Below are 27275 nucleotides of genomic sequence, written 5' to 3'. Positions count from 1 at the left end.
TCTGTAATTAAGTACCTTAATAAATATTTTAATAAATAATTAAATTAAATGTTAGTTTTCATTCATGCATTTATTTGTAATAATTCTAAAATGTTTTTGTTTTTTACAAATTATATGAATATTTTATTATTTAAGTCAAATATATGAATATTTTTTATTTAAGTTATTTTGTTGGATTGAAGAGTAAAAATGAATAAATAAATAAATAAATAAATAAATAAATAAATAAATAAATAATTTAAAAATTATTCATTCGCTTATATGTGTCTAATATTTGAGGAGATATAATGATCAACATTTTTATAACACAATTATGGGATTTAATGCTTCAACATAAAAAGTATTCTCTTAATTTACTGTTATATTTTATTAGTAGTTTTTGTTTAGGGGGCATTTTTTAATCTAATGTTTAAAATATTTTTAAACATTAACTTTATTTCCCAAAAATAATTCACAAAGCTTCCAGTATGTGGATGCGCTCTCCAAACAGAGTAACTTGACATAAAACAAAATTTCTTCAAGAAAAAATAAATTTGAACTTTTAAAATCCCTAATAGGTACCTCAATAAATATTTAAATACAGTATTAAATTAAATGTTATAGTTTTTATTCTTGTATTTATTTGTAGTAATCCTAAAATGTACTTTTTACAAATTATATGAATATATATTAAAAGTTATTTTGTTGGATTGAAGAGTGAAAAAAATAAAATAAATAAAACTACATAAAATAATAAAAATAATAATACATTTAAAATTATTTTTACAGCTTTTTTGTGAAAAATCAATGGAAAAGGCCATTGGAAAATAAAATTCCTTAAATTAAAATAAAATAAAAATGAAGGCAGCTGAATGCAGTGTAATGACGGGAGAGGGAAATGTGTGTGTGTGTGCTGTGATATACAGTAAACCTGCACAGTTCACCACACACGGGGTCTCAATGGTCCCAAACTCTGTTTCCACCGCCTTCACCCTCCTCACACCCATGTGGTCCGTCTTCACCTGGATGCCCATCACGGGACAGTTCTCTATCACCTGCAGACAGGAAGTAGAATTATTTCTTAGCTGCAGTCCTGTCTGGAATGCTAATTTCAGGAACTAGCATTAACAGTCGTTAACAGTCACGCTGCTTCATTACACTGTACTGTCACTCAGTGTTTTATGGTAATAACACATTCATTACTCACATAACATCAATTTAAATGTGTATTGTTTCAAATATAAAAAAACTGGAGTAAAACACAATCTGGCAACCCAGGTGTAAAATGGCAGGAAGAAGCATGTTCACAGAAGTGTTAGAAATAGATCACTAAATTTCAATAAAAGGTACTAAAGGTATCTAACAAGGTACATGAGCTAAAATATTAATGTTCCTGAAGTAAAAATAAAGTTCTGGAGGTAAATGTCTTGAAGGTCCAGAGCTAATATTCTGTATCCACAGAATTCTGCCTTTTGATAGTAAGTGTTTCTGTGGTACCGTGGCTCCGCGGGCAGTGGCTGCTCTGGACAGGGTGGTGCAGGTACCAGCAGGGTCCATAGTGCCGTCTTTGGGGACATACAGAGTCCCGTACAAATCCCTGACGTTCATCAGCGGATAAAGCTCTTTGGTTTCCGCAGGTGAGAGCACGTAGGACTCGATTCCATACACCTTCCCCAACTGGAAAAGCAGACAGAAAAACCAGGAAAAATCCTAAATAAAGCTACGGATAAAAGTAAAACAGAACGTTCCAGGAGTTCCTGAAGATCCACCACAAAACCTAGATGTACGGAATCAGGAGCTGAACATCTCTGGAGCATGTGACAGGGTAGTGTTATTGCATCATAAAGTACAACAGCCAATCAGGTTCAGGATTTATTACATCTGACTGCTTCTGGACGTCTGTGCTTTTTTCTTTTTCTGCTGTTTAGTAAAACCAACAGATTAAAAAACATTTGTTTACTAATGTTCAGAAAGCAAACAGACGAAAAAAATCTTATTCAAGGAACAAGACTCAAACAGATGAGCTGAGGACTCCGTGTGACGTACAGACATGAGGCGTTTGTACTCGTCCAGTCTCTGCTTGTTGGAGGCGATAAACAGGCCTCCATTCTGGATCCATCCCGTCTCCAGGCCCGTCTCCTCCTCCAGCTCTGAGCTGATAACGTTCCTCGTGTGGGCTAAAAGCTCCACCTCCGTATCACTCGGTCTCAACTGCCACAACAAACCTGAGAGAGAGACAGGAGGAGGGTGAGACACGTCATAGTGCTGCAGCCTGTACTGAGAGAGGCGTATGCTACCCGAGTACTGATCTGGGTTCGATTTCGTTCAGTGGGCGGAGATAACACCTTCTCATCTAGTTCTATTTATCCATAACAATGTGTGCGTATGACTGATCTTTATCTTTTACATTTATTTTAAATTCACAATCAACATAAATTCCACATCCCAAACGGCTTCCTATTCACTACATAGTCTCCCTCCAGAGGGTACAAAGGATCCACAGCTTCCACTTCTTCTATATACAGTATATTGTATATGAATATCAGCTAATGAGGTTTGGACTCTGGATACGTGTGTGAGGATTAAAGTATTGGCACCCCGAGCTTCCTGTTGTATTTACTAGACTACATGTAATTCAAACTTGATTATCTTTTAATGAAAGACTTTAGCTTGTGATGGTGTATTACAGCCTGAGGGACACAGCATTTTGGACAGACTGAGTAATAATTCCACTTATTTGCTTAAATGAAATTCCGGTTCTGAGTGTGAGAAGAACCCTTGCATGATCCTGTAAATGCTAACCCCATGCTACAGTGTGTTGTGTGTACCTGCGGTGTGCCACGTCGTCCCCGCGGTCAGTCTGTCCCTCTCCAGCAACACCACGTTGGTCATTCCCAGCTTACACAGGTGATAGAGAGTCTGACATCCCAGACTGCCTCCTCCGATCACTACGGCGTCCACGGACCGGGGCAGGGCTTTGGTGGGTCCACTCAGGCCGTCCTCCTGTTTAAGGGTCTTGGCGTAGGGGACGCTTTTCTCTGTGGTGTGTTCACTCTGTACACTGTAGCAGTGAGCCGCTGGACGGTAAAGCGTACCTAAAGGATGGCGACATGCCATCGCACTCCTCATTGCACTCCCCAAGAAGGCCATGACCCCTGGAACGACACAGAACAACTGCTGGAGAAATGAAGGACAGAACCATGAACATCGACTGAGAGTCTCATATTCATGGCATCATCATACACCAGGCTTTAAAATGAAACTTTGTGCTTGTGTGTGTGAACCCAGGATTATTCTAACAACAGAAATAAACTTTCTGTGAGGAATCTTAAGCTCAATAAACTCATCAACAGATAATACTCTACAGCTGTAAAGGTAACCAAACGAATCCTGTCTAATTCCCAGGAAATTCCTGGGACATTTGTGTGTGAATAGAAGCTCAGATCGGTTCGAGTTGTGGGAGGAGCTTGGGGAGGAGTCGAGGGAGGAGCTAATTTCCAGGGCAGAAAAATACAAGTATAAGTTTAAAAACAAAGAAAGTACTTAGCAAGATACGGTGTGCAGCAATACTGTACATGATGTTTATATACAGACTCTTTAATACGATCTGATTATTTTAAATCTACAAACATTTCTAAAAATGACACACTGCACCTTTAAGTGGAACACAACACTGCAGGTCCATGTGCATGTGATCATGTGGGATTAGCCTTTAATATTTTTCACGGCAGTTAGAATTTATTCTTAGTTTATTTTGCATTCAGAAAAATCCAAATTCATCTCTGCGTTTCTGCCGAGAATCTCTCTCTCTCTCACACACACACACACACACACACACACACAACGCTGAGCAGAGAGAGCTAGCTGCACACACATACACACACAATTGTTTGCATCGCCGATGACTGACATAATTAAACAGAAAAACGCACAAAATTCACACGATGCATTTCAGCGCACGCGACGTCCTGCACGCGACTAGCAATAGGAAATAATCTGCGTCTTTATGCAAACTGTTACTTCATTTACCTCAAAAGAACACTGGCGCTACACTACACTTCTTTAAAAAAAAGTGCATGCTTCCTTCCTACACCTACACACACACACACACACACACACACACACACACGATTTCACGCACAAAACTGCACGTGCTGCACAGTGCTACAGTAGCGCGTGTTTGAAGGTGTTGAAGTTTCTCTCCGATACTTTATAGTTACACACCGAACCGAACTCACCGTGCTGCGGGATTCCAGTCCTCCAGATTCGCCTCAGTGTCACAAAATGTCGCCTGTCTTCAAATCTCAAACAGCTGAAGGGTGTGCAGCGATACAGCGTCAAAACATAGCGTGCAGATGGCGCGCGCGCGCGTGTGTGTGTGTGGGAATGCAGAGTAAGCAACAAACAAACTCACACACTTGCTTTCAAGTTGTCACTACACAGCCAACGAGGCATGGGGTGTGTCTTAAATCAACATCCAGCTCCCTTCTCAGTGGAAAACCGGACTGAAGCTCGGAACCGAAAGTAAGAGAGTCATGAAGGGGACTGGATTAATGGAACACCAAACACCAATTAACAATTAACTTCATTACGTGTCGGAAAGGATCTGTAATTAAACATGAATAATATTTTATTCATTAATATAAAAGAGCAAAGCTTTAAAAAACCACCACTGTATTAATGAGATGTTTCAAACATCCAATCAAATCCATGCTCATTTGCAGGAAAACACCAATCAACCAATCATCTTTCAGAGTGTTTAGTGCAGGAAATTATTTTGTATTTAATAAAAGAGCCTGAACACAGTTTCTGAGTCGAGGAAACGTTCAGCTTTTAACAAATTTAACATCAGTTACAGACACTGTAGCCACCGCTGACACGCCTACCATTGACAGGCCCCCAGCGGACACACCCTCATCTGACACACCCACAACTGACACACCCAAGAACTCGGAAACTCCGAGCTCAAAGACAATCACGACCCATAAGTCCGATTTCCGTGGTGGTGATCATGTGCGTTTATCTCGTAAATTAATTACAATTAATTATGACACAAACTGATTGCAACAAGACTGAATATGGGGCAGAGAAATTGGCAGAGGGGGCGTGTCTATTAAAAGCCATTCAACCAATTCTTATTTATTTATTTATTTATTTATTTATTAATTAATCAATCAATCAATCAATCAATCAATCAATCAATCAATCAATCAATCAATCAATCAATCAATCAATCAATCAATCATGTTCTAAATATTTTTCAGGTTATTTATAACAGTAAGAATAATATGCAGTTTATTCCACAAACTTTCTCGGTTAATCAGAACATCTGGATGTTTGCAGGATCAGAAACCTGAACTGCAGCAAACAATAATTCAGTGTGTTGCAAGAACAGCTGTCTCGTGGTGTTTGTGTCTGTCCAGAGTCCAGCTCAGGCTGATGAGTTAATCACTCAGACACTCTATCTCAGGTATTTGAGCAGGAAAACCGTCACAGTGTGAGAGGACGCGGTCATACGCAACGCTAGACCTGATGCCTTCAAACAGAAAACTGATCAGAATCATTCAGTCAGCGGTTTTACACCTGATTTCTTTCAGCTCTGTCCAGTGTGTTGATCTGAGGAGGTCCTGACCAATGACAGGGAGGCGTTGCCCCTAGAGCTGCTTTCTGATTGGCTGTCAGGGTTACTAGAGGTCAGCAGTTATCTCGGTGTGAAGCAGATGTCTGCTGGAAGCTGGAGTGAATTCCTGAGCTTCTGATAACACAAACCTGTAGCCAAAGACCAAAGTTCAGAAAGTTCAGTCTGGCATTTTTGGACGTAACAGCGGCTTTTATTTAATGTTCTGTACACCAGGTGACACGCAGAGAGAGACGACCGGGTTCGAGTGAATAACTTACAGCTTAAATGAACCAGAAAATCATTAACACACTCACAGAAACAGCAGCATGGCTTCTCTACACAGAAAAAACATGGAGCTTAGCACTGAAGCGTCTGAGCTGAAGACCGAAAGCTTGTGAGTTTTAGTCCCAGACTCTGAAAGAGAAACTTACCCCGCTTCACCTCAGTGCAAAAGTTTGCATCCCCCCTGGGATTTGAATGGAAAAAAGTAAAGAATAGATCTATGTTACAATTTAACTGAGGCATAAATGATGAAATTATGTTGTAATAATAATAATAATAATAATAATAATAATTAATAAATAAATAAATAAATAAATAAATAAATAAATAAAACAAAACAAAAATAATAATGACAACAATAAAAAATGAATAATAATAATAACAAACAAACAAATAAATAAATAAAGTCATAATTAAAGAATAATAATGACAATAAAATAATAATAAAATAACAAATAAATAAATAATAATAATAATAATAATAATAATAATAATAAGGACTTTATAATGGTAAAGGGTGGACATGCACATTATCAGGAAACATATATATCTCTTTCTCCGTGTGTAAAGCTGAAGGTTTCTACACTTTTGTTTATCTTCTCTAGTTTTTATCTCACACAAAACCTTTCTGCCTTGGTTTTGAGAAAAGCACTATATAAAATAATCATTATTAATATTAATATGATTGGACTCGGCTGTTTTTCCCCTGCAGCAGCTCAGGGTGATGTGAGGAGTCATGTGTTTTTGCTTTTCTGCTCCATTTACACCGAATCTGAGATAAACACATTACAGCTGAGGCTCCGTATGTCTCCGGGTGTTCCTCACACTCCTCAGTTCCTTCCAGTCCATCAAATTGACCAAATGAAGTCGACCACACACGACATGCTCGGGGTCTGAGCCTTAACCCAGAGCTACAAGCTTACATTATATTAATAACTATTAAATCTTCTGTCTCGCACCCCGTCAGTGATGTCTCTGAGGTGTTGATGTGGTGATGGATGCAGTGGGATGTCCAGTGTCAACCAAATGAGGATGAGGTTCCCTTCTGAGCCTGGTTCCTGTCAAGGTTTCTTCCTCAGATCATCTCAGGGAGTTTTTCCTCGCCATCATCACCTCAGGCTTCTCATTAGGGATAAAATAGTAACTTAACTTTAAACTTTATCATTTTTTTCTATGTTTCTATTCTTCTGTAAAGCTGCTCTGAGACAATGTCCACTGTGATATTTTTTGGACACCAAAACAAATCTGATAAATTATGATACAATAATAAAGGCAGCAGTTTGATGAATTGGACTTTTCTGGACTTTCTGGTACGAACAACTCTTTACCTCGGATTAGTACCTCACTAAATAACTACCTCACTAAATCACTACATCAATAAATCTCTTCCTCACTAAATCACTACCTCACTAAATTACTACCTCACTACATCATTAAATCATTACCTCAACAAATCACTACTACTATATCACTACCTCACTAAATCACTACCCAAATCATTACCTATATCACTACCTCACTCAATTGTTACCTTACTGAATCATTACCTCACTAAATCACTACTACACTATATCACTACCTCATTCAATCACTACCTCATTAAATCACTACCTCACTAAATCTCTACATCACTAAATCACAACCTCATTAAATCACCACCTCACTAAATGATTAACTAATTAAATCACATCACTACATCACTACATCTCTACCTCATTAAATTACTACCTCACTAAGTCATTACCTCACTAAATCACTACCTCACTAAATGATTACCTAATTAAATCACAAGCTCACTACATCACTACATCTCTACCTCATTAAATCACTACCTCACTAAATCACTACTACACTATATCACTACCTCATTAAATCACTACCACACTAAATCACTACCTCATTAAATCACTACCTCATTAAATCACTACCTCACTAAATCTCTACCTCACTAAATCACAACCTCATTAAATCACTACCTCACTAAATGATTAACTAATTAAATCACATCACTACATCTCTACCTCATTAAATCACTACCTCACTACATCACTACCTCATTAAATCACTACCTCACTAAATGATTACCTAATTAAATCACAAGCTCACATCACTACCTCATTAAATCACTACCTCACTAAATCACTACCTCACATCACTACCTCATTAAATCACTACCTCACTAAATGATTACCTAATTAAATTACAACCTCACTACATCACTACATCTCTACCTCACTAAATCACTACCTCACTACCTCATTAAATCACTACCTCAGCCAGATTCTGTGCAGTTTGTATCTCACTTGTATCGTACTTAATTCACAAGACACACTGCACTGCTCTGCTTCTCTTTTCTTTTTCTTTCTTTTTTTTTTTTTTTTACAAATTATCTTCTGGTGCAAAACTAAACACACCAAGCATGTCTTATGTGATTAAAAACATTTACATAAATGTTTAAATCATTTTCTGAACACTAAACTACATTTTGTTTGTTGGATGTTTCACGCTTCAGGGTTTCTGTGGTTGACTGGAAGGTTGTGAGTTTGACTCAAACACACAAACTGTCCTTACATCAGATCCCTCGACTGCTCAGATCTGTTCCTGGATTAGATTTTGCTTCACTTGCATTGTGTTTGGATTAAAAACATAAAAGTCAAGTCAATAAACCAAACAGTGTAGAATATAATCCTGCAGTTCACTGGAAATTCTTTAGTGAATTATTTTCCAGCATCCACATTTCTGCACATTTCCACCCTCAGAAGTGAGAAAAAGAGCTGACTAATGTGTGTGTGTGTTTGTGTGTGTGTGTGTGTGTGAGAGAGAGAGAGAGAGAGAGAGAGAGAGAGAAATGTCTTCACACAGAGACAGGTTTTCTTTACTGGAATGTGGACAGATATTCAAGACGCCCAGTCCAGGGTCTTAATATAGCTCTGTAAAGTCTGTGTTGGGAAAACTACTTAAAGGACTAAAATTAGAAGTGCTGTATTTGATCTTAAACACATATAATGTCTGTCTGTTCTGCTCGGAATCAGCAGAATTAACACAAAGCCTCATTAATCCTAAAAACCATCCATACGAGCCACAAATGACCTGGTGTGTACACGTCTGCCCCCTAGTGGACACACTGTGTAATAACACTGCAGGCGGTTTAAATTGCGCACTTATAAACAGAACCTCATCCTCGTCTTGGTGACCAGAGAGTGGGATTATACACCGATCAGCCATAACATTATGACCACCTGTCTAATATTGTGTTGGTCCCCCTTTTGCTGCCAAAACAGCCCTGACCCGTCGAGGCATGATGGACTCCACTAGATCCCTGAAGGTGTGCTGTGGGATCTGGCACCAAGATGATAGCAGCAGATCCTTTAAGTCCTCTAAGTTGCAAGGTGGAGCCTCCCTGGATCGGACTTGTTTGTCCAGCACATCTGGACATGGAAACTTCAGTGGAATCAATTGCTGACCAAAGTCATCTCCATGATCTCCACATGGTTCTGTTCACAGCAGTCCCATGAGTCTCCAGGCTCAATGGGGTCCATCAGCAGTGAGAACCACCAAGTGATGAGACTCCAGTGTAGGACATAGGGCATCAAGATAGATCAGAGAGAGAAAGAGAGAGAGACAGAGTAACAGAGAGAGAGGGAAAGAGAGAGACACAGAGAGAGAGAGTGAGAGAGACTCTTCTGTCCATCCTCATGAGGTGGACTGAGGCTCAGATCAGGTGACACACCGCACAGAATGATTCCTTCAGCTGCTCATTAAAAAGAAAAACAACTCGAAAAGCAAATCATCGTGCTACATCATTAAAGACTTTATTTGATTCTCGTGGAGGAAAAATAACCCAAATCTCAACACATGACATCTTCTCATCAGCTGCACCTTCTTCAGCAGAAAGAGATACCGAGGATGATGAAAAGTTTCAGGAAATAAATAAGAGACATCACGAGGATGAGGATGAAGAGGATGAGGATGAGGATGATGAAACATCCTGAAAGAACCGGACAATGTACAGGAAAAGAAAATGCTGTGATTAATATGCCTACACACAGATCTCCAAACCTTCTGCCTCCCATTGTCTTCAGCGTGAGACGTGCAGCATCTGATTCCACTTTCGTCCTTGTTTAAAACTGTATTATTCATAATGTAAATATATATATTTTTAATTATTTTTTTAAATAAAAAAATAAGGCATAAACACTTATGCTTAAAATGCTATATGATTGGGATACCATGAAGGTTTAAAAAAATTTTAAAATAAAAATAAAAAATAATAAAATACAAAAATCCCTAATGTGACCACATACAGTGCAGCCTGTGGATTCAGATGAAAGTTCTGATGTTCACGTGAGGTGAACCTTTTTAGGAGAAAAATCCGGAATTCATTCAGCTTTCATTTCTTTCTTGTACAGACTGCACTGTAGGTACCTGAGAAAACACACACACACACACACACAAAATTAAAGGTCTGCGGTGTGTCACATCTCTTGATTGCGGTCCCTGGTGTGTCCGTGTTCAGGAACGTTCTTCGTTACACACTATACACACATCTCACAGTCTCTCTCTCTCCCACACACACACACTCAGCTCTGTGTTTCAAAGCTCATCCCTGTAGGCAGCACTCTGAATGCCAGGAGGCGGAGCTCCGCCCTTCAGGCTCTTGTAGGAGCCCCTCCAGTCCGTGGGGACGTTATCATCATCCCACAGCGTGGACGTCTCGGTGTCGCTCACCCACTCCGCATCGCCCGCGTAGTGGCACGGCTGCACCAGCAGGGGGCTCGTGGAGAACGCCTGCAGGTTCCGGTTCAGGAAGTGGGATTTATATTCTTCACTGTAACAAAAAGAGATAAAGATTCATATGTTAATACTCTAGATTAGCATCACTGGCTTAAATTACACACAGCGTTAACCCTTCTTCATAACTCCTTTACCTCAGTGATGAGTAACAGAGTCAACACTTTTATCATTATTTCTGGACGAGTTTAAAATGAGAAAACCGCACTGCAACCTCAAACACACAAACCTCCGAACTGCAGGTTTACATTTCATTTTAAACCCCAGTGTTAGAGCAAATCATCTCATAGAACATCATAGAGCTCTCCAGAGACACCAGAACACTGGAGTTTTACTGCAGAGACGCTGACGTCGTTGGGCCCTTGAGCAAGACCCCCGACCCACCCTGCTCCAGGGACGCTGCATCATGGCTGACCCTGTGCTCTGACCCCAACCCCCACGGCTGGGATATGCGAAGAAAGAATTTCTGATCTCACTCGGAAGCTGATTATATTCCTATAACAGTCTTTATTTCACTTGTACCAACAATTACAATGTTTACTTTATGTTAAAAGACCATTTATCCATTTATAGTTACACTAAAATGAAGAAACACCTGAGTTCCTGTTGTCTCTTCTGTTCTATCAGCAATAATCAGTGTTTCTTTCAGTAGTCTCTCGTTATTCTCTCTCCTCCCAGCTGCTCATGTTACTGAGAAAGCACACAGAAGTGTAAACTCCTGAAGATGTGGGAAAGTTCCAGCTTCACCTGATACACAATGTTGACATTGGAGAGACCTTCCACACACACACACACATACACATTTCCTACAGATAACACTAACTTCTTGTCATCACACCACCCTGTGACCAGCTCTAGAGCTCAGAAGGTACTCACTTGGGATGTTTGTCGTACATAATGGGCAGGAACTCGTCCACAGGAAGCATTTTGGAGATTGGTTCAGCGTTGATCAGCTTCTGAGCTCCCTGCAGTGAGATGGCGTAGGACAACGTCCAGTGCGAATAACCAGCAACCACCAGGTTCTTCACAGCCTCCACCTGCTCCTCCTCATCGGGGTTCACCTGCTTCCTGCCCAGATATCTGAAACACACACACACACACTCTATTTCATTTGGATGCATCATGTAAAGTGACACATGCCATCATCAGCCAATCACACGCAAGCATGATGATCATTCATTCCATCACATCAGACGTGACACCTCAAGCTAAACTTCAAATACGTTCTGCTTTACAAGCTCTTTGCACATCGATCTAATGTTTATTTTTTATATTTAAAATGTTTCCATGGCAACACGCTGACAGACAGGTGGCACTCACATGATGTCCCAGTCGAGCTCGGCTTGCTCCACCTCCTCCATCATCCTCATCACGCGCCGTTTGAAGTTACCCTGAAACCGAACGTCGTCCTCGAAGATCAACGCTTTGTCCAGCTGCATGTCCACCATCTGAGAGAAGAGTCCACACACACACACTATATCATCACCACCTAGCTTAGTGAAAAATTATACCAGAATCACACACTGCATAAACACTAAACAAATACACAATAATGTTACAATGTAAGGCTCAGAACAATAAACTGAACATAACCGTTTAAAAGTGTGTGTGTGTGTGTATACAAGCTTCTCACCTCCTTCCAGATGTAGTAGTGGCTGAGGAAACATCCCACCTCCCCTTTTGTGAGTGTGCGCCCGGAGAATGGGTCGTAATAACCGGGCAGGAGATCCACACCCAGGATCTTAATATCACTGCTGTTCAGAGCTCTACACACACACAAACACACACACATTAACACCACAGCAGTGTTGAATTTCTGATTGGTGGATCAGGTGATGATTAATTCTCTCTAACAGCAGCTCTGACTGTAGAGCAGCTTTATATTAATGCACCTTACCGTTTTCATATGGTGTTGTTTAATTAATTATAAACTGTAATTAATGGTCAGTTGCTGCGTCACTCAGTGATTAAAGGTGAAGGTGTAGAACTCACGCTCCGTCCACTGCGTCCACCACTTTAGCGTTGATCTCCAGCTCGTAGAGAGACCACAGCATCCTCTCTCTGCGGTCGGGTCGCCTGCGCAGGTTTATCAGGTAAATCTGAACAACACACACACACACAGAGTTTACATACAGAGCAAACTGGACGTAGCTGCAGGTTCGAGCAGGTTTACTCACCTCATCAAAGCCCATCAGGTCCAGCTGTTTGGGAGGGACGTGTACGTGGCGGGACAAATACATTGGAGGTCCATCAACTGCATAGAAGACCATTACACAACAAAGTACCTTTTTTTGGTTTTCAGGTTATATAAAGTCTGTAAATCCCAGAAGTCCAGCATCATAGGAGAAGAAGAAAAAAAACCCGAATAAAATAAAAATCTGCCTCAAAATGTCCACTCTTTACCACAATTAGGTACACCGATCAGGCATAACATTATGAGCAGTGCCAGGTGAAGTGAATCAGACTGATGATCTCCTCATCATGGCACCTGTTTTGGCCACAAAAGGGGGACCAACACAATATTAGGCAGGTGGTCATAATGTTATGCCTGATCAGTGCATGCCCAATAAGTAAACACAGTTAATGATGTGAGCAATAACGAAGTCACATCTAGTATAAAACCTTCCTAAAAGTAGAAATATTAAAATTCCTTCTCCACCGCTCAGATACACCATCATCTGTATAAAAAATATAAAAATATTCCTCAACCCTGAGATGATGGACTGCTGGGACACACTGTGAAGGAACGTGAAAATTTGGCTCAAGTTTACACACACAAATGGAAAAGCAGATGAAATTTAGTTTGTTCATCTGAGAATATAAATTCATACCATTCATACGCCAAACACATGACTGATAAAGCTTTACAGAAAACGACTGGACGACTTCTGCACACCAAAAGTACTCAGCGTTCAGAACTCACTCAGAGCCTCGAGGTAGAGATGGACGAAGTTAATGTGGTCGTCCTCCACGGTCTGGTGTGGTTTAGCAGGAATGTTCACGTAGCCGTAACGATCTTTATTACACACGTACATCTGAACCTCTGCGTCGACAAAACACACGATTCAGTCTCATTAACACACCGAGCAGAGCCACAGAACCAAAATTATTACACAGAATCAACAAGAAAGTGTGTGAAATGTGTGGCACAAAACACATACAGCACCGTGCGTAAGTATTAGCCCCCTTTAGAACTGTTCAATATTTGAATGAGTCGAAGGATATGCAAAATGATTCCGATTCAATTCAATTTGATTCATGATAATGGCTTCATGATTCAATTTGATTCACGATACTGGCTTCATGATTCAATTTGATTCATGATGCTGGCTTCATGATTCAATTTGATTCATGATGCTGGCTTCATGATTCAATTTGATTCATGATACAGGCTTCATGATTCAATTTGATTCATGATGCTGGCTTCATGGTTCAATTTGATTCACTATACTGGCTTCATGATTCAATTTGATTCATGATACAGGCTTCTTGATTCAATTTGATTCACGATACAGGCTTCATGATTCAATTTGATTCACGATACAGGCTTCATGATTCAATTTGATTCACGGTACAGGCTTCATGATTTAATCTGATTCACGGTACAGGCTTCATGATTCAATTTGATTCACGGTACAGGCTTCATGATTCAATTTGATTCACGGTACAGGCTTCATGATTCAATTTGATTCACGGTACAGGCTTCATGATTCAATTTGATTCACGGTACAGGCTTCATGATTCAATTTGATTCACGGTACAGGCTTCATGATTCAATTTGATTCATGGTACAGGCTTCATGATTCAATTTGATTCATGGTACAGGCTTCATGATTCAATTTGATTCATGGTACAGGCTTCATGATTCAATTTGATTCATGGTACAGGCTTCATGATTCAATTTGATTCATGGTACAGGCTTCATGATTCAATTTGATTCATGGTACAGGCTTCATGATTTGATTCATGGTACAGGCTTCATGATTCAATTCAAGTCAGTAATAGAGGAATTATTGTACCTGAAACTCTGCAGGAAAAGGCAAAGACGATGATGTCATCATAAGGCCAGGAGTAATCAGTGTGCGGTGGGTAGAAGGCCAGGCTCTTGGTGCTCTCCTTACGCAGGTCCAGCAGCATGGTGGAATGGACCATGGGCACTGGGAAACAGCCTTTCCGGTACCGGTACCTGGTCGGGAAGTACTCGGCTGTTCGACGGTAATAACCCTAAAACACAACGGCAATATAACTCTAACAGACCCACCACAGATCTCAGTAATTAACTGCACGTGAATGAGCAGTTACCATAGAAACGACAATGTATCAGAACGAGCATGTTTATATAAGCCAGAGCTGCTGTTCTGGAGAACTAATCACCACCTGACCACCGGGCAGAGTTCAGACCTCAGCCCCAGTGTGAGGTCATGGTGTCGGAGTCTCCGTGTTGCTGTACCTGAGGCGTGATGCCGCACCAGTAGTTGGAGTAAGCAGACTGGGAATCCATCATGGGGGCGATCACAGACTTATTCTCAGCCATGAGGAGGTTCAGCGTGTCCGGGTTGGTCAGGATGTTGTCTGTATCTGCAAACTACAGAGCACAAAATCCACACAGACATACACACACACAGACACAGACACACACAAACACACACAAACACAGACACACACACACAGACACACACACATTTACCAGAATGTGTATGTGAGACACAGTACTGCAGAGTTAATTCACAATTCAGAGATATGAGTTTTTACTGTTTGAGAGACTGAAAGCATGTTAAAAAGAGAATGTGTGTGTGTGTGTCTGGGTCTGTGTGTGTCGGTGTGTGTGTGTGTGTGTGTGTGGTCACAGCTTTACCCTACCAGGATATAATCTGCCCAGCGTTTCTTGGCGAAGTTCAGCGCTGCCTGTTTGAGCCTCATGACGTGTTCGTAGCGGCCGTTAGTCCAGTGTTTAGGCCCCATTTCACCTGCATAAGAGCTGAACAGAGAGAAGAACACTAACAACACAACACAAATCAACACAACACAACAACACAACACAACACTAACACCACAACACAATAACAACACTAACACAACACAAATCAACACAACACAAATCAACACTAACACCACAACACAATAACAACACTAACACAACACAAATCAACACAACACAACAACACAACAACACAACACAAATCAACACAACACAACAACACAACACAACTCAACACTAACACCACAACACAATAACAACACTAACACAACACAAATCAACACAACACAACAACACAACAACACAACACAAATCAACACAACACTAACAACACAACAACACAACACAAATCAACACAACACTAACAACACAACACAAATCAACACTAACACCACAACACAATAACAACACTAACACAACACAACAACACAAATCAACACAACACTAACAACACTAACACAACACAACTCAACACTAACACCACAACACAACACAATAACAACACTAACACAACACAAATCAACACAACACAACAACACAAATCAACACAACACAACAACACAACTCAACACTAACAACACAACAACACAACACAACTCAACACTAACAACACTAACACAACACAAATCAACACAACACAACAACACAAATCAACACAACAACACAAATCAACACAACACAACTCAACACTAACACCACAACACAACTCAACACTAACAACACTAACACAACACAAATCAACACAACACAACAACACAACACAAATCAACACAACAACACAACACTAACACCACAACTCAAATCAACACAACACAATAACACAACACAAATCAACACAACACAACACAACTCAACACTAACACCACAACACAACACAATAACAACACTAACACAACACAACAACACAAATCAACACAACAACACAACACTAACAACACAACACAAACCAACACAACACAACACTAACAACACAACACAAATCAACACAACAACACAACACTAACACCACAACACAAATCAACACAACAACACAACACTAACACCACAACACAAATCAACACAACACAACTAGCACTGCCCTGGTCCACCATCTCTCAGGGTCAGTGGTAGGTATTCATCCAGACTCTTCTCTGTTCTGGCACCGAGGTGGTGGAGTGAACTTCCCCTAGATGTCCGTACAGCAGAGTCTCACTGACCTTCTCCTGAAGCACTTACACTAGCTCTTCCCTCCCCCTGTGTGTGTACTGTTAGATGTTAAATAAAAACAAAAACAAAAGAAACACCAGTTCTAGGCTGCTGGTCTCCTGAGGCTGCAATCTACTGAGAACCTTCTCAATGTTTCCATAGATACAGACTTAAAGCACTCTGTACCTCTCTCTGGATTGGAGCATCTGCCAAATACCAGAACTGTAACTGTAAATGTAACACACACAATGAACACACTGAACACACTCACTGAACACACACACTGAACACACTGAACACACACACTGAACACACTGAACACACACACTGAACACACTAAACACACTCACTGAACACACACACTGAACACACACACTGAACACACACACTGAACACACACACTGAACACACTGAACACACACACTGAACACACTCACTGAACACACTCACTGAACACACTGAACACACTCACTGAACACACTCACTGAACACACACACTGAACACACACACTGAACACACACACTAAACACACTGAACACACACACTGAACACACACACTACACACTGAACACACACACTAAACACACTGAACACACACACTAAACACACTCACTGAACACACACACTAAACACACTGAACACACTGAACACACACACTGAACACACACACTAAACACACTGAACACACACACTGAACACACACACTACACACTGAACACACACACTGAACACACTGAACACACACACTGAACACACACACTAAACACACTCACTGAACACACACACTGAACACACTGAACACACACACTGAACACACACACTGAACACACTGAACACACACACTGAACACACTGAACACACACACTGAACACACTGAACACACACACTGAACACACACACTAAACACACTCACTGAACACACACACTGAACACACTGAACACACACACTGAACACACACACTGAACACACTGAACACACACACTGAACACACACACTGAACACACTGAACACACACACTGAACACACACACTAAACACACTGAACACACACACTGAACACACACACTAAACACACTGAACACACACACTAAACACACTGAACACACTGAACACACACACTAAACACACTGAACACACACTGAACACACACTAAACACACTGAACACACACACTAAACACACTGAACACACACTAAACACACTGAACACACACTGAACACACACTAAACACACACTGAACACACACACTGAACACACTGAACACACACACTAAACACACTGAACACACACACTGAACACACACACTACACACTGAACACACACACTGAACACACTGAACACACACACTGAACACACACACTAAACACACTCACTGAACACACACACTGAACACACTGAACACACACACTGAACACACACACTAAACACACTGAACACACACACTGAACACACTGAACACACACACTGAACACACACACTAAACACACACACTGAACACACACACTGAACACACACACTGAACACACTGAACACACACACTGAACACACACACTGAACACACTCACTGAACACACTCACTGAACACACTGAACACACACACTGAACACACACACTGAACACACACTAAACACACTGAACACACACACTGAACACACTGACTGAACACACACACTGAACACACTAAACACACTGAACACACACACTGAACACACTGAACACACACACTGAACACACACACTAAACACACTCACTGAACACACACACTGAACACACACACTGAACACACACACTGAACACACTGAACACACACACTGAACACACTCACTGAACACACTCACTGAACACACTGAACAAACACACTGAACACACTCACTGAACACACTCACTGAACACACACACTGAACACACACACTGAACACACACACTGAACACACTGAACACACACACTGAACACACACACACTACACACTGAACACACACACTAAACACACTGAACACACACACTAAACACACTGAACACACTGAACACACACACTGAACACACTCACTGAACACACTCACTGAACACACACACTGAACACACACACTGAACACACTGAACACACACACTGAACACACACACTACACACTGAACACACACACTAAACACACTGAACACACACACTAAACACACTGAACACACTGAACACACACACTGAACACACTGAACACACACACTAAACACACTGAACACACACACTAAACACACTGAACACACACTGAACACACACTAAACACACTGAACACACACACTAAACACACTGAACACACACTAAACACACTGAACACACACTGAACACACACTAAACACACACTGAACACACACACTGAACACACTGAACACACACACTAAACACACTGAACACACACACTAAACACACTGAACACACACACTGAACACACTGAACACACACACTGAACACACACTAAACACACTGAACACACACACTGAACACACTGACTGAACACACACACTGAACACACTGAACACACACACTGAACACACTGACTGAACACACACACTGAACACACACACTGAACACACACACTGAACACACACACTGAACACACTGAACACACACACTAAACACACTGAACACACACAGTGAACACACACTAAACACACTGAACACACTGAACACACTCACTGAACACACTCACTGAACACACTCACTGAACACACACACTGAACACACACACTGAACACACTGAACACACACACTGAACACACTCACTGAACACACACACTAAACACACTGAACACACACACTACACACTGAACACACACACTAAACACACTGAACGAACACACTGAACACACACACTGAACACACACACTAAACACACTGAACACACACACTGAACACACACACTAAACACACTGAACACACACACTAAACACACTGAACACACACACTGAACACACTGAACACACACACTGAACACACACACTAAACACACTGAACACACACACTGAACACACACACTAAACACACTGAACACACACACAACACACTGAACACACACTGAACACACACTAAACACACACTGAACACACTGAACACACACACTGAACACACACACTAAACACACTGAACACACACACAACACACTGAACACACACTGAACACACACTAAACACACACTGAACACACTGAACACACACACTAAACACACTGAACACACACACTAAACACACTGAACACACACACTAAACACACACTGAACACACTGAACACACACACTAAACACACACTAAACACACTGAACACACACACTAAACACACTGAACACACACACTAAACACACACTGAACACACTGAACACACACACTAAACACACACTGAACACACTGAACACACACACTAAACACACTGAACACACACACTAAACACACTGAACACACACACTAAACACACTGAACACACTGAACACACACACTAAACACACTGAACACACACACTAAACACACACTAAACACACTGAACACACTGAACACACACACTAAACACACTGAACACACACACTGAACAGACTGAACGCACACACTAAACACACACACTAAACACACTGAACACACTGAACACACACACTAAACACACACACTGAACACACACACTGAACACACACAAACACACTGAACACACAGACACTGAACACACACTAAACACACACACTGAACACACTGAACAAACACAAACACACCGAACACACACACTGAACACACACAAACACACTGAACACACAAAAACACACTGAACACACACTAAACACACACACTGAACGCACACACTAAACACACTGAACACACACTAAACACACTGAACACACACTAAACACACTGAACACACACACTAAACACACTGAACACACACACTAAACACACTGAACACACACACTAAACACACTGAACACACACACTAAACACACTGAACACACACACTGAACACACACACTGAACACACACACTGAACACTGAACACACACTGAACACACACAAACACACTGAACACACACTGAACACACACAAACACACTGAACACACTGAACACACACACACTGAACACACACTAAACACACACACTGAACACACTGAACAAACACAAACACACCGAACACACACACTGAACACACACAAACACACTGAACACACACTGAACACACACAAACACACTGAACACACTGAACACACACACTGAACACACACACACTGAACACACACACTGAACACACACACACTGAACACACACGAAACACACACTAAACACACACACTGAACACACTGAACAAACACAAACACACTGAACACACACACCGAACACGCACAAACACACTGAACACACAAAAACACACTGAACACACACACTAAACACACACACTGAACACACACACACACTGAACACACACAAACACACTGAACACACACAAACACACTGAACACACACACTGAACACACACAAACACACTGAACACACACACACTGAACACACACACTGAACAAACACAAACACACTGAACACACACACTGCACACACACAATAAACACACACAATAAACACACTGAACACACACACTGAACAAACACAAACACACTGAACACACACACTAAACACACACTGACAACACAGAGAACACACACTAAACACACTTAACACACACTAAACACACCCACCAAACACACACTGAACACACACACTGAACACACAAACACACACTGAACACACACACTGAACACACACTAAACACACACTGAACACACACACTGAACACACACAAACACATTGAACACACAAACACACTGCACACATGCACACACACTGAACACACACAAACACACTGAACACACACAAACACACTGAACACACAAACACACTGCACACACTGAACACACACACTGAACACACACAATGAACACAATGAACACACACACAAACACACTGAACACAGAACACACACTGAACACACACAAACACACTGAACATACACACTGAACACACACACACACACTAAACACACTGAACACACACAAACACACTGAACACACACAAACACACTGAACACACACACTAAACACACACTGAACACACACAAACACATTGAACACACAAACAAACACACTGCACACATGCGCGCACACACTAAACACACTGAACACACACTAAACACACACTGAACACACACTGCACACACACTGCACACACTAAACACACACACTGAAGACACACAAACACACTGAACACAAACACACTGAACACACTGCACACACACACTGAACACAGAACACACACACTGAACACACACAAACACACTGAACACACTGCACACACACACTGAACACAGAACACACACACAGAACACACACACACACACACACACACACTAAACACACTGAACACACACTGAACACACACAAACACACTGAACACACACAAACACACTATACACACTGCACACATGCACACACTGCACACATGCACACACACACACTAAACACACTGAAGACACACTGCACACACAGTAAACACACACACTGAAGACACACTGCACACACTGAACACACACACTGAACACACACAAACACACACACTGAACATACACAAAACACACTGAACACACACACTGAACACACTTAACACACACACACACACAACACACACAATGAACACACACAAACACACAGAACACAAACTAACACACTGAACACACAAACAAACACACTGCACACACACTAAACACACTGAACACACACACACTGACAACACAGAGAACACACACTAAACACACTGAACACACACTAAACACACTGCACACACACACACACACACACACTGAACACACACTGTACACACAAACACACTGCACACATACTAAACACACACTGAACACACACTAAATACACTGCACACACACACTGACCACACACTGAACTCACACACACACACTGCACACACAAACAAACACACTGCACACACTAAAAACACTGAACACACACTGAACACACACACGGACACAAACACACTGAACACACACACTGAACACACACACTGAACACACACAAACACACTGAACACACACACTGAACACACAAACAAACACACTGCACACACGCACACTAAACACTCTAAACACACACTAAACACACATACTGAAGACACACACACACTGCACACACACTAAACACACCCACCAAACACACACTGAACACACACACTGAACGCACTGCACACACACCAAACACACACTGAACACACACAAACACACTGCACAAACGCACACACACACACTAAACACACTGAACACACACAAACACACTGCACGCACACACACTAAACACACTGAACACACACACACAAACACACTGAACACACAGAACACACAAACACACTGAACACACACAAACACACTGAACACACACTGAACACACACAAACACACTGAACACACACTGAACACACACAAACACACTGAACACACACACTGAACACACACAAACACACACACTAAACAAACACACTGAACACACACACTGAACACACACACACACACTAAACACACTGAACACACACACAAACAAACTGAACACAGAACACACACACTGAACACACACCAAACACACACTGAACACACACCAAACACACTGAACACACACAAACACACTGAACACACACCAAACACACACAAACACACTGAACACACACACTGAACACACACAAACACACTGAACACACACACTGAACACACACAAACACACTGCACGCACACACACACACTAAACACACTGAACACACACACACAAACACACTGAACACACAGAACACACACAGAACACACAAACACACTGAACACACACAAACACACTGAACACACACTGAACACACACACTGAACACACACTGAACACACACTGAACACACACACACACACACACTAAACACACACACTAAACACACACACTAAACACACACACTAAACACACACACTAAACACACTGAACACACACACAAACACACTGAACACACACAAACACACTGAACACACACCAAACACACTGAACACACACACTGAACACACAAACACACTGAACACACACACTGCACACACACCAAACACACACTGAACACACACAAACACACTGAACACACACCAAACACACTGAACACACACACTGAACACACACAAACACACTGAACACACACACTGCACACACACCAAACACACACTGAACACACACAAACACACTGTACACACAAACAAACACACTGCACACATGCACACACACACTGAAGACACACAAACACACTGCACACACACACTAAACACACTGCACACAGACACACTGACCACACACTGAACTCACACACACTGCACACACCCACCAAACACACACTGAACACACACACTGAACACACAAACACACTGAACACACACCAAACACACTGAACACACACCAAACACACACAAAAACACAGTGCACAAACGCACACACACACTAAACACACACACTGAACACACACAAAAACACACTGAACACACAAACACACTGCACAAACGCACACACACACACACACTGCACACACACAAAACACACTGAACACACACAAACACACAGCACACACACTAAACACACCCACCAAACACACCTTGAACACACACACTGACCACACACTGAACACACAAACACACTGCACAAACGCACACACACACACACACACACTGCACACACACAAAACACACTGAACACACACAAACACACAGCACACACACTAAACACACCCACCAAACACACCCTGAACACACACACTGACCACACACAAACACACTGCACACACACTGACCACACACAAACACACTGCACACACACTGACCACACACAAACACACTGCACACACACTGACCACACACAAACACACTGCACACACACTGAACACACACAAACACACCCACCAAACATACACACTAAACACACTGAACATACAATAAACACACACACTGCACTCACACTGAACACACCGAACAAACACACCAAACACACACTGCACACACACCAAACACACCTTATACACACTGACAGGTAAAAGCATGTGCACACATTCCTGAGCTCAGAGAACAGAGTGAGTGAACATCTGCCCCTGGGGCAGCTGGGATACTCCGCCTCCATCACTGATCCAGTTTAAATTGTTCTTTAATATTTCAGTCCAGATAAACTGTGTGTCAGTCTTACTGAAGGAGGCGTGGCCTCTGTGTGTCAGTCTTACTGAAGGAGGCATGGCCTCTGTGTGTCAGTCTCACTGAAGGAGGAGTGGCCTATGTGTGTGTCAGTCTCAGAGAAGGAGGCGTGGCCTCTGTGTGTGTCAGTCTCAGTGAAGGAGGCGTGGCCTCTGTGTGTGTCAGTCTCAGAGAAGGAGGTGTGGCCTCTGTGTGTGTCAGTCTCAGAGAAGGAGGCATGGCCTCGGTGTGTGTCAGTCTCAGAGAAGGAGGAGTGGCCTGTGTGTGTCAGTCTCAGAGAAGGAGGAGTGGCCTATGTGTGTGTCAGTCTCAGAGAAGGAGGAGTGGCCTATGTGTGTGTCAGTCTCAGTGAATGAGGTGTGGCCTCTGTGTGTGTCAGTCTCAGTGAAGGAGGAGTGGCCTATGTGTGTGTCAGTCTCAGTGAAGGAGGAGTGGCCTCTGTGTGTGTCAGTCTCAGTGAAGGAGGAGTGGCCTATGTGTGTGTCAGTCTCAGTGAAGGAGGAGTGGCCTCTGTGTGTGTCAGTCTCAGTGAAGGAGGAGTGGCCTATGTGTGTGTCAGTCTCAGTGAAGGAGGAGTGGCCTCTGTGTGTGTCAGTCTCAGTGAAGGAGGAGTGGCCTCTGTGTGTGTCAGTCTCAGTGAAGGAGGAGTGGCCTATGTGTCTGTCAGTCTCAGTGAAGGAGGCGTGGCCTCGGTGTGTGTCAGTCTCAGAGAAGGAGGAGTGGCCTATGTGTGTGTCAGTGTCAATGAAGGAAGTGTGGCCTATGTGTCAGTCAATCTCACTAAAGAAGGCGTGGCTTCTGTTTCATGTTTCTGCCAAATATTTCAGCATATTTGCCGGACAATGCTTTTTAATGCTAAGACTATAGAACAATCTTTATTTCCTGTATTTGAGGAACATCTGCTATAGAGATGAGGAAGTCTTACATGGGCTTGTCCTTGGGCCTCCACTCCACGTAGTGATAGTACTGCTGCATGACGGTCAGCCACTCCCTCAGGACTGCGGTGGTGTTATCGGTGTTGTGGTCTGTCGCCGCCCTGGTGTGGAACACCGGAAGAGCTGAGGTTTAGGTTATGTTTCATCCGTGTCAGTGTCACTAATTGTTTTTTTAAATCAAGTTACAGAATTTTTCTCTTTATATAAAAATGGAATTGTTTCTTTAATCATTCTTGGTGTTTTGCTCTGGGAAAAACACACACACAATGTTTTGACACGCTCTCAGATATAACGCTAACAAACTGCACACTGGGGTAAGAAGCTTCAGCAGGTAGAGTTTAGAAATACCCGAGAGTACAGAACTGGACTAAAAGTTCCCTCTTTATACCGTGTACCGTAATATAACTATCGTATCGCGATATGATTTTTCTTCCACATCATGCAGCCCTGATGAAGAAACGCCCAGATGTGGGGGGTGGTAGGGGTCACTGAGGGACACTGAGCTGGATGATGGACAGAGTGGACTGGAATATGTACTGCTCCACACAGAGCAAAGCCCTGAGCCCTGAAGAAACCCTGAAGAAACCCTGGGTCTTACCAGATGGAGATGCGCTCTTTGGGGTAGTTGAGCCTCTCCAGAGCTCCGAGGTAATAGGGCAGAGAGTGCGCGGAGTTCCGGCTGATGATGGCGATCACCACGGTGGCTGCCTGCATCTCCGACTCCTCCGCGTAGTTCTCCTCCGAAAAGTAACTTTCTGTTCGGGGAAAAATCAGACAGAAAACCAAAACCCAGAGCAGCATTGTGCCGGAGCCCCTCTCTCTCACTCTCTCTCTATCCGCGTCAGCAATCATGGGCTCCAACTCCCAAAAAAACTCCCCCCGAAAATTCTCCACTCTTTACCCCACCCGTATTCGCACTAACCATGCCTCCTGTCATGGGGTGCGTCTGAAACCGAACTCAATGCGTCCTATCTAGTGAAAAATATTTATTCATCTATTCATTTATTTAGCAAACGCTTATAATAACGCTTATAATAACCCAAAGCGACTTGCACATGAGGAATGCTAATAGAGCTGATGCTTTATGACTAAATAAGAATTCTCTGGTCATGACTTTGATTTTTACAATGCTACATCATCATCATCATCATCATCAGCCCATATTGAACCTAATTTACACTGTGTGATTCCAGCGTTTCAACCATTTTATGATTATTACGTGTCCTAATTAATAAAAACAAA

The 27275-nt window shown here is 42.0% G+C and overlaps 2 protein-coding genes across 3 annotated transcripts in view; both read right to left on the bottom strand.

The window, feature by feature from the left end:
• sardh (sarcosine dehydrogenase) overlaps positions 1 to 4457 on the bottom strand; it is a 31148-nt gene extending 26691 nt beyond the window's left edge. The window contains exons 1-5 of one of the 2 annotated variants that reach the window (XM_058412609.1): positions 4218 to 4457; positions 2808 to 3156; positions 2026 to 2204; positions 1477 to 1656; positions 911 to 1034 (exon numbers count right to left, since the gene is read on the bottom strand). In XM_058412609.1, the coding sequence (XP_058268592.1) occupies positions 911 to 1034; positions 1477 to 1656; positions 2026 to 2204; positions 2808 to 3129 (805 nt within the window). In that variant the 5' untranslated portion in view covers positions 3130 to 3156; positions 4218 to 4457. The remainder of the gene's footprint in view (positions 1 to 910; positions 1035 to 1476; positions 1657 to 2025; positions 2205 to 2807; positions 3157 to 4217) is intronic. The other variant, XM_058412608.1, reaches the window with a different exon arrangement.
• A 5211-nt stretch (positions 4458 to 9668) lies between these two features.
• cercam (cerebral endothelial cell adhesion molecule) lies at positions 9669 to 26906 on the bottom strand. Its single transcript, XM_058412492.1, has 12 exons — positions 26632 to 26906; positions 26024 to 26134; positions 15533 to 15650; positions 15123 to 15257; positions 14692 to 14896; positions 13596 to 13715; positions 12850 to 12926; positions 12665 to 12771; positions 12306 to 12438; positions 11993 to 12120; positions 11549 to 11752; positions 9669 to 10709 (listed from the first exon to the last, which is right to left on the bottom strand). The coding sequence occupies exons 1-12, from the start codon at positions 26883 to 26885 to the stop codon at positions 10475 to 10477; spliced, it is 1827 nt and encodes a 608-aa protein (XP_058268475.1). The 5' UTR covers positions 26886 to 26906; the 3' UTR covers positions 9669 to 10474.
• Positions 26907 to 27275: the final 369 nt, after the last annotated feature.

Source organism: Hemibagrus wyckioides, linkage group LG16 (genome assembly GCF_019097595.1).
Source record: "Hemibagrus wyckioides isolate EC202008001 linkage group LG16, SWU_Hwy_1.0, whole genome shotgun sequence".
Taxonomy (NCBI): domain Eukaryota; kingdom Metazoa; phylum Chordata; class Actinopteri; order Siluriformes; family Bagridae; genus Hemibagrus; species Hemibagrus wyckioides.
This window is presented reverse-complemented; position numbering and strand designations above follow the sequence as displayed.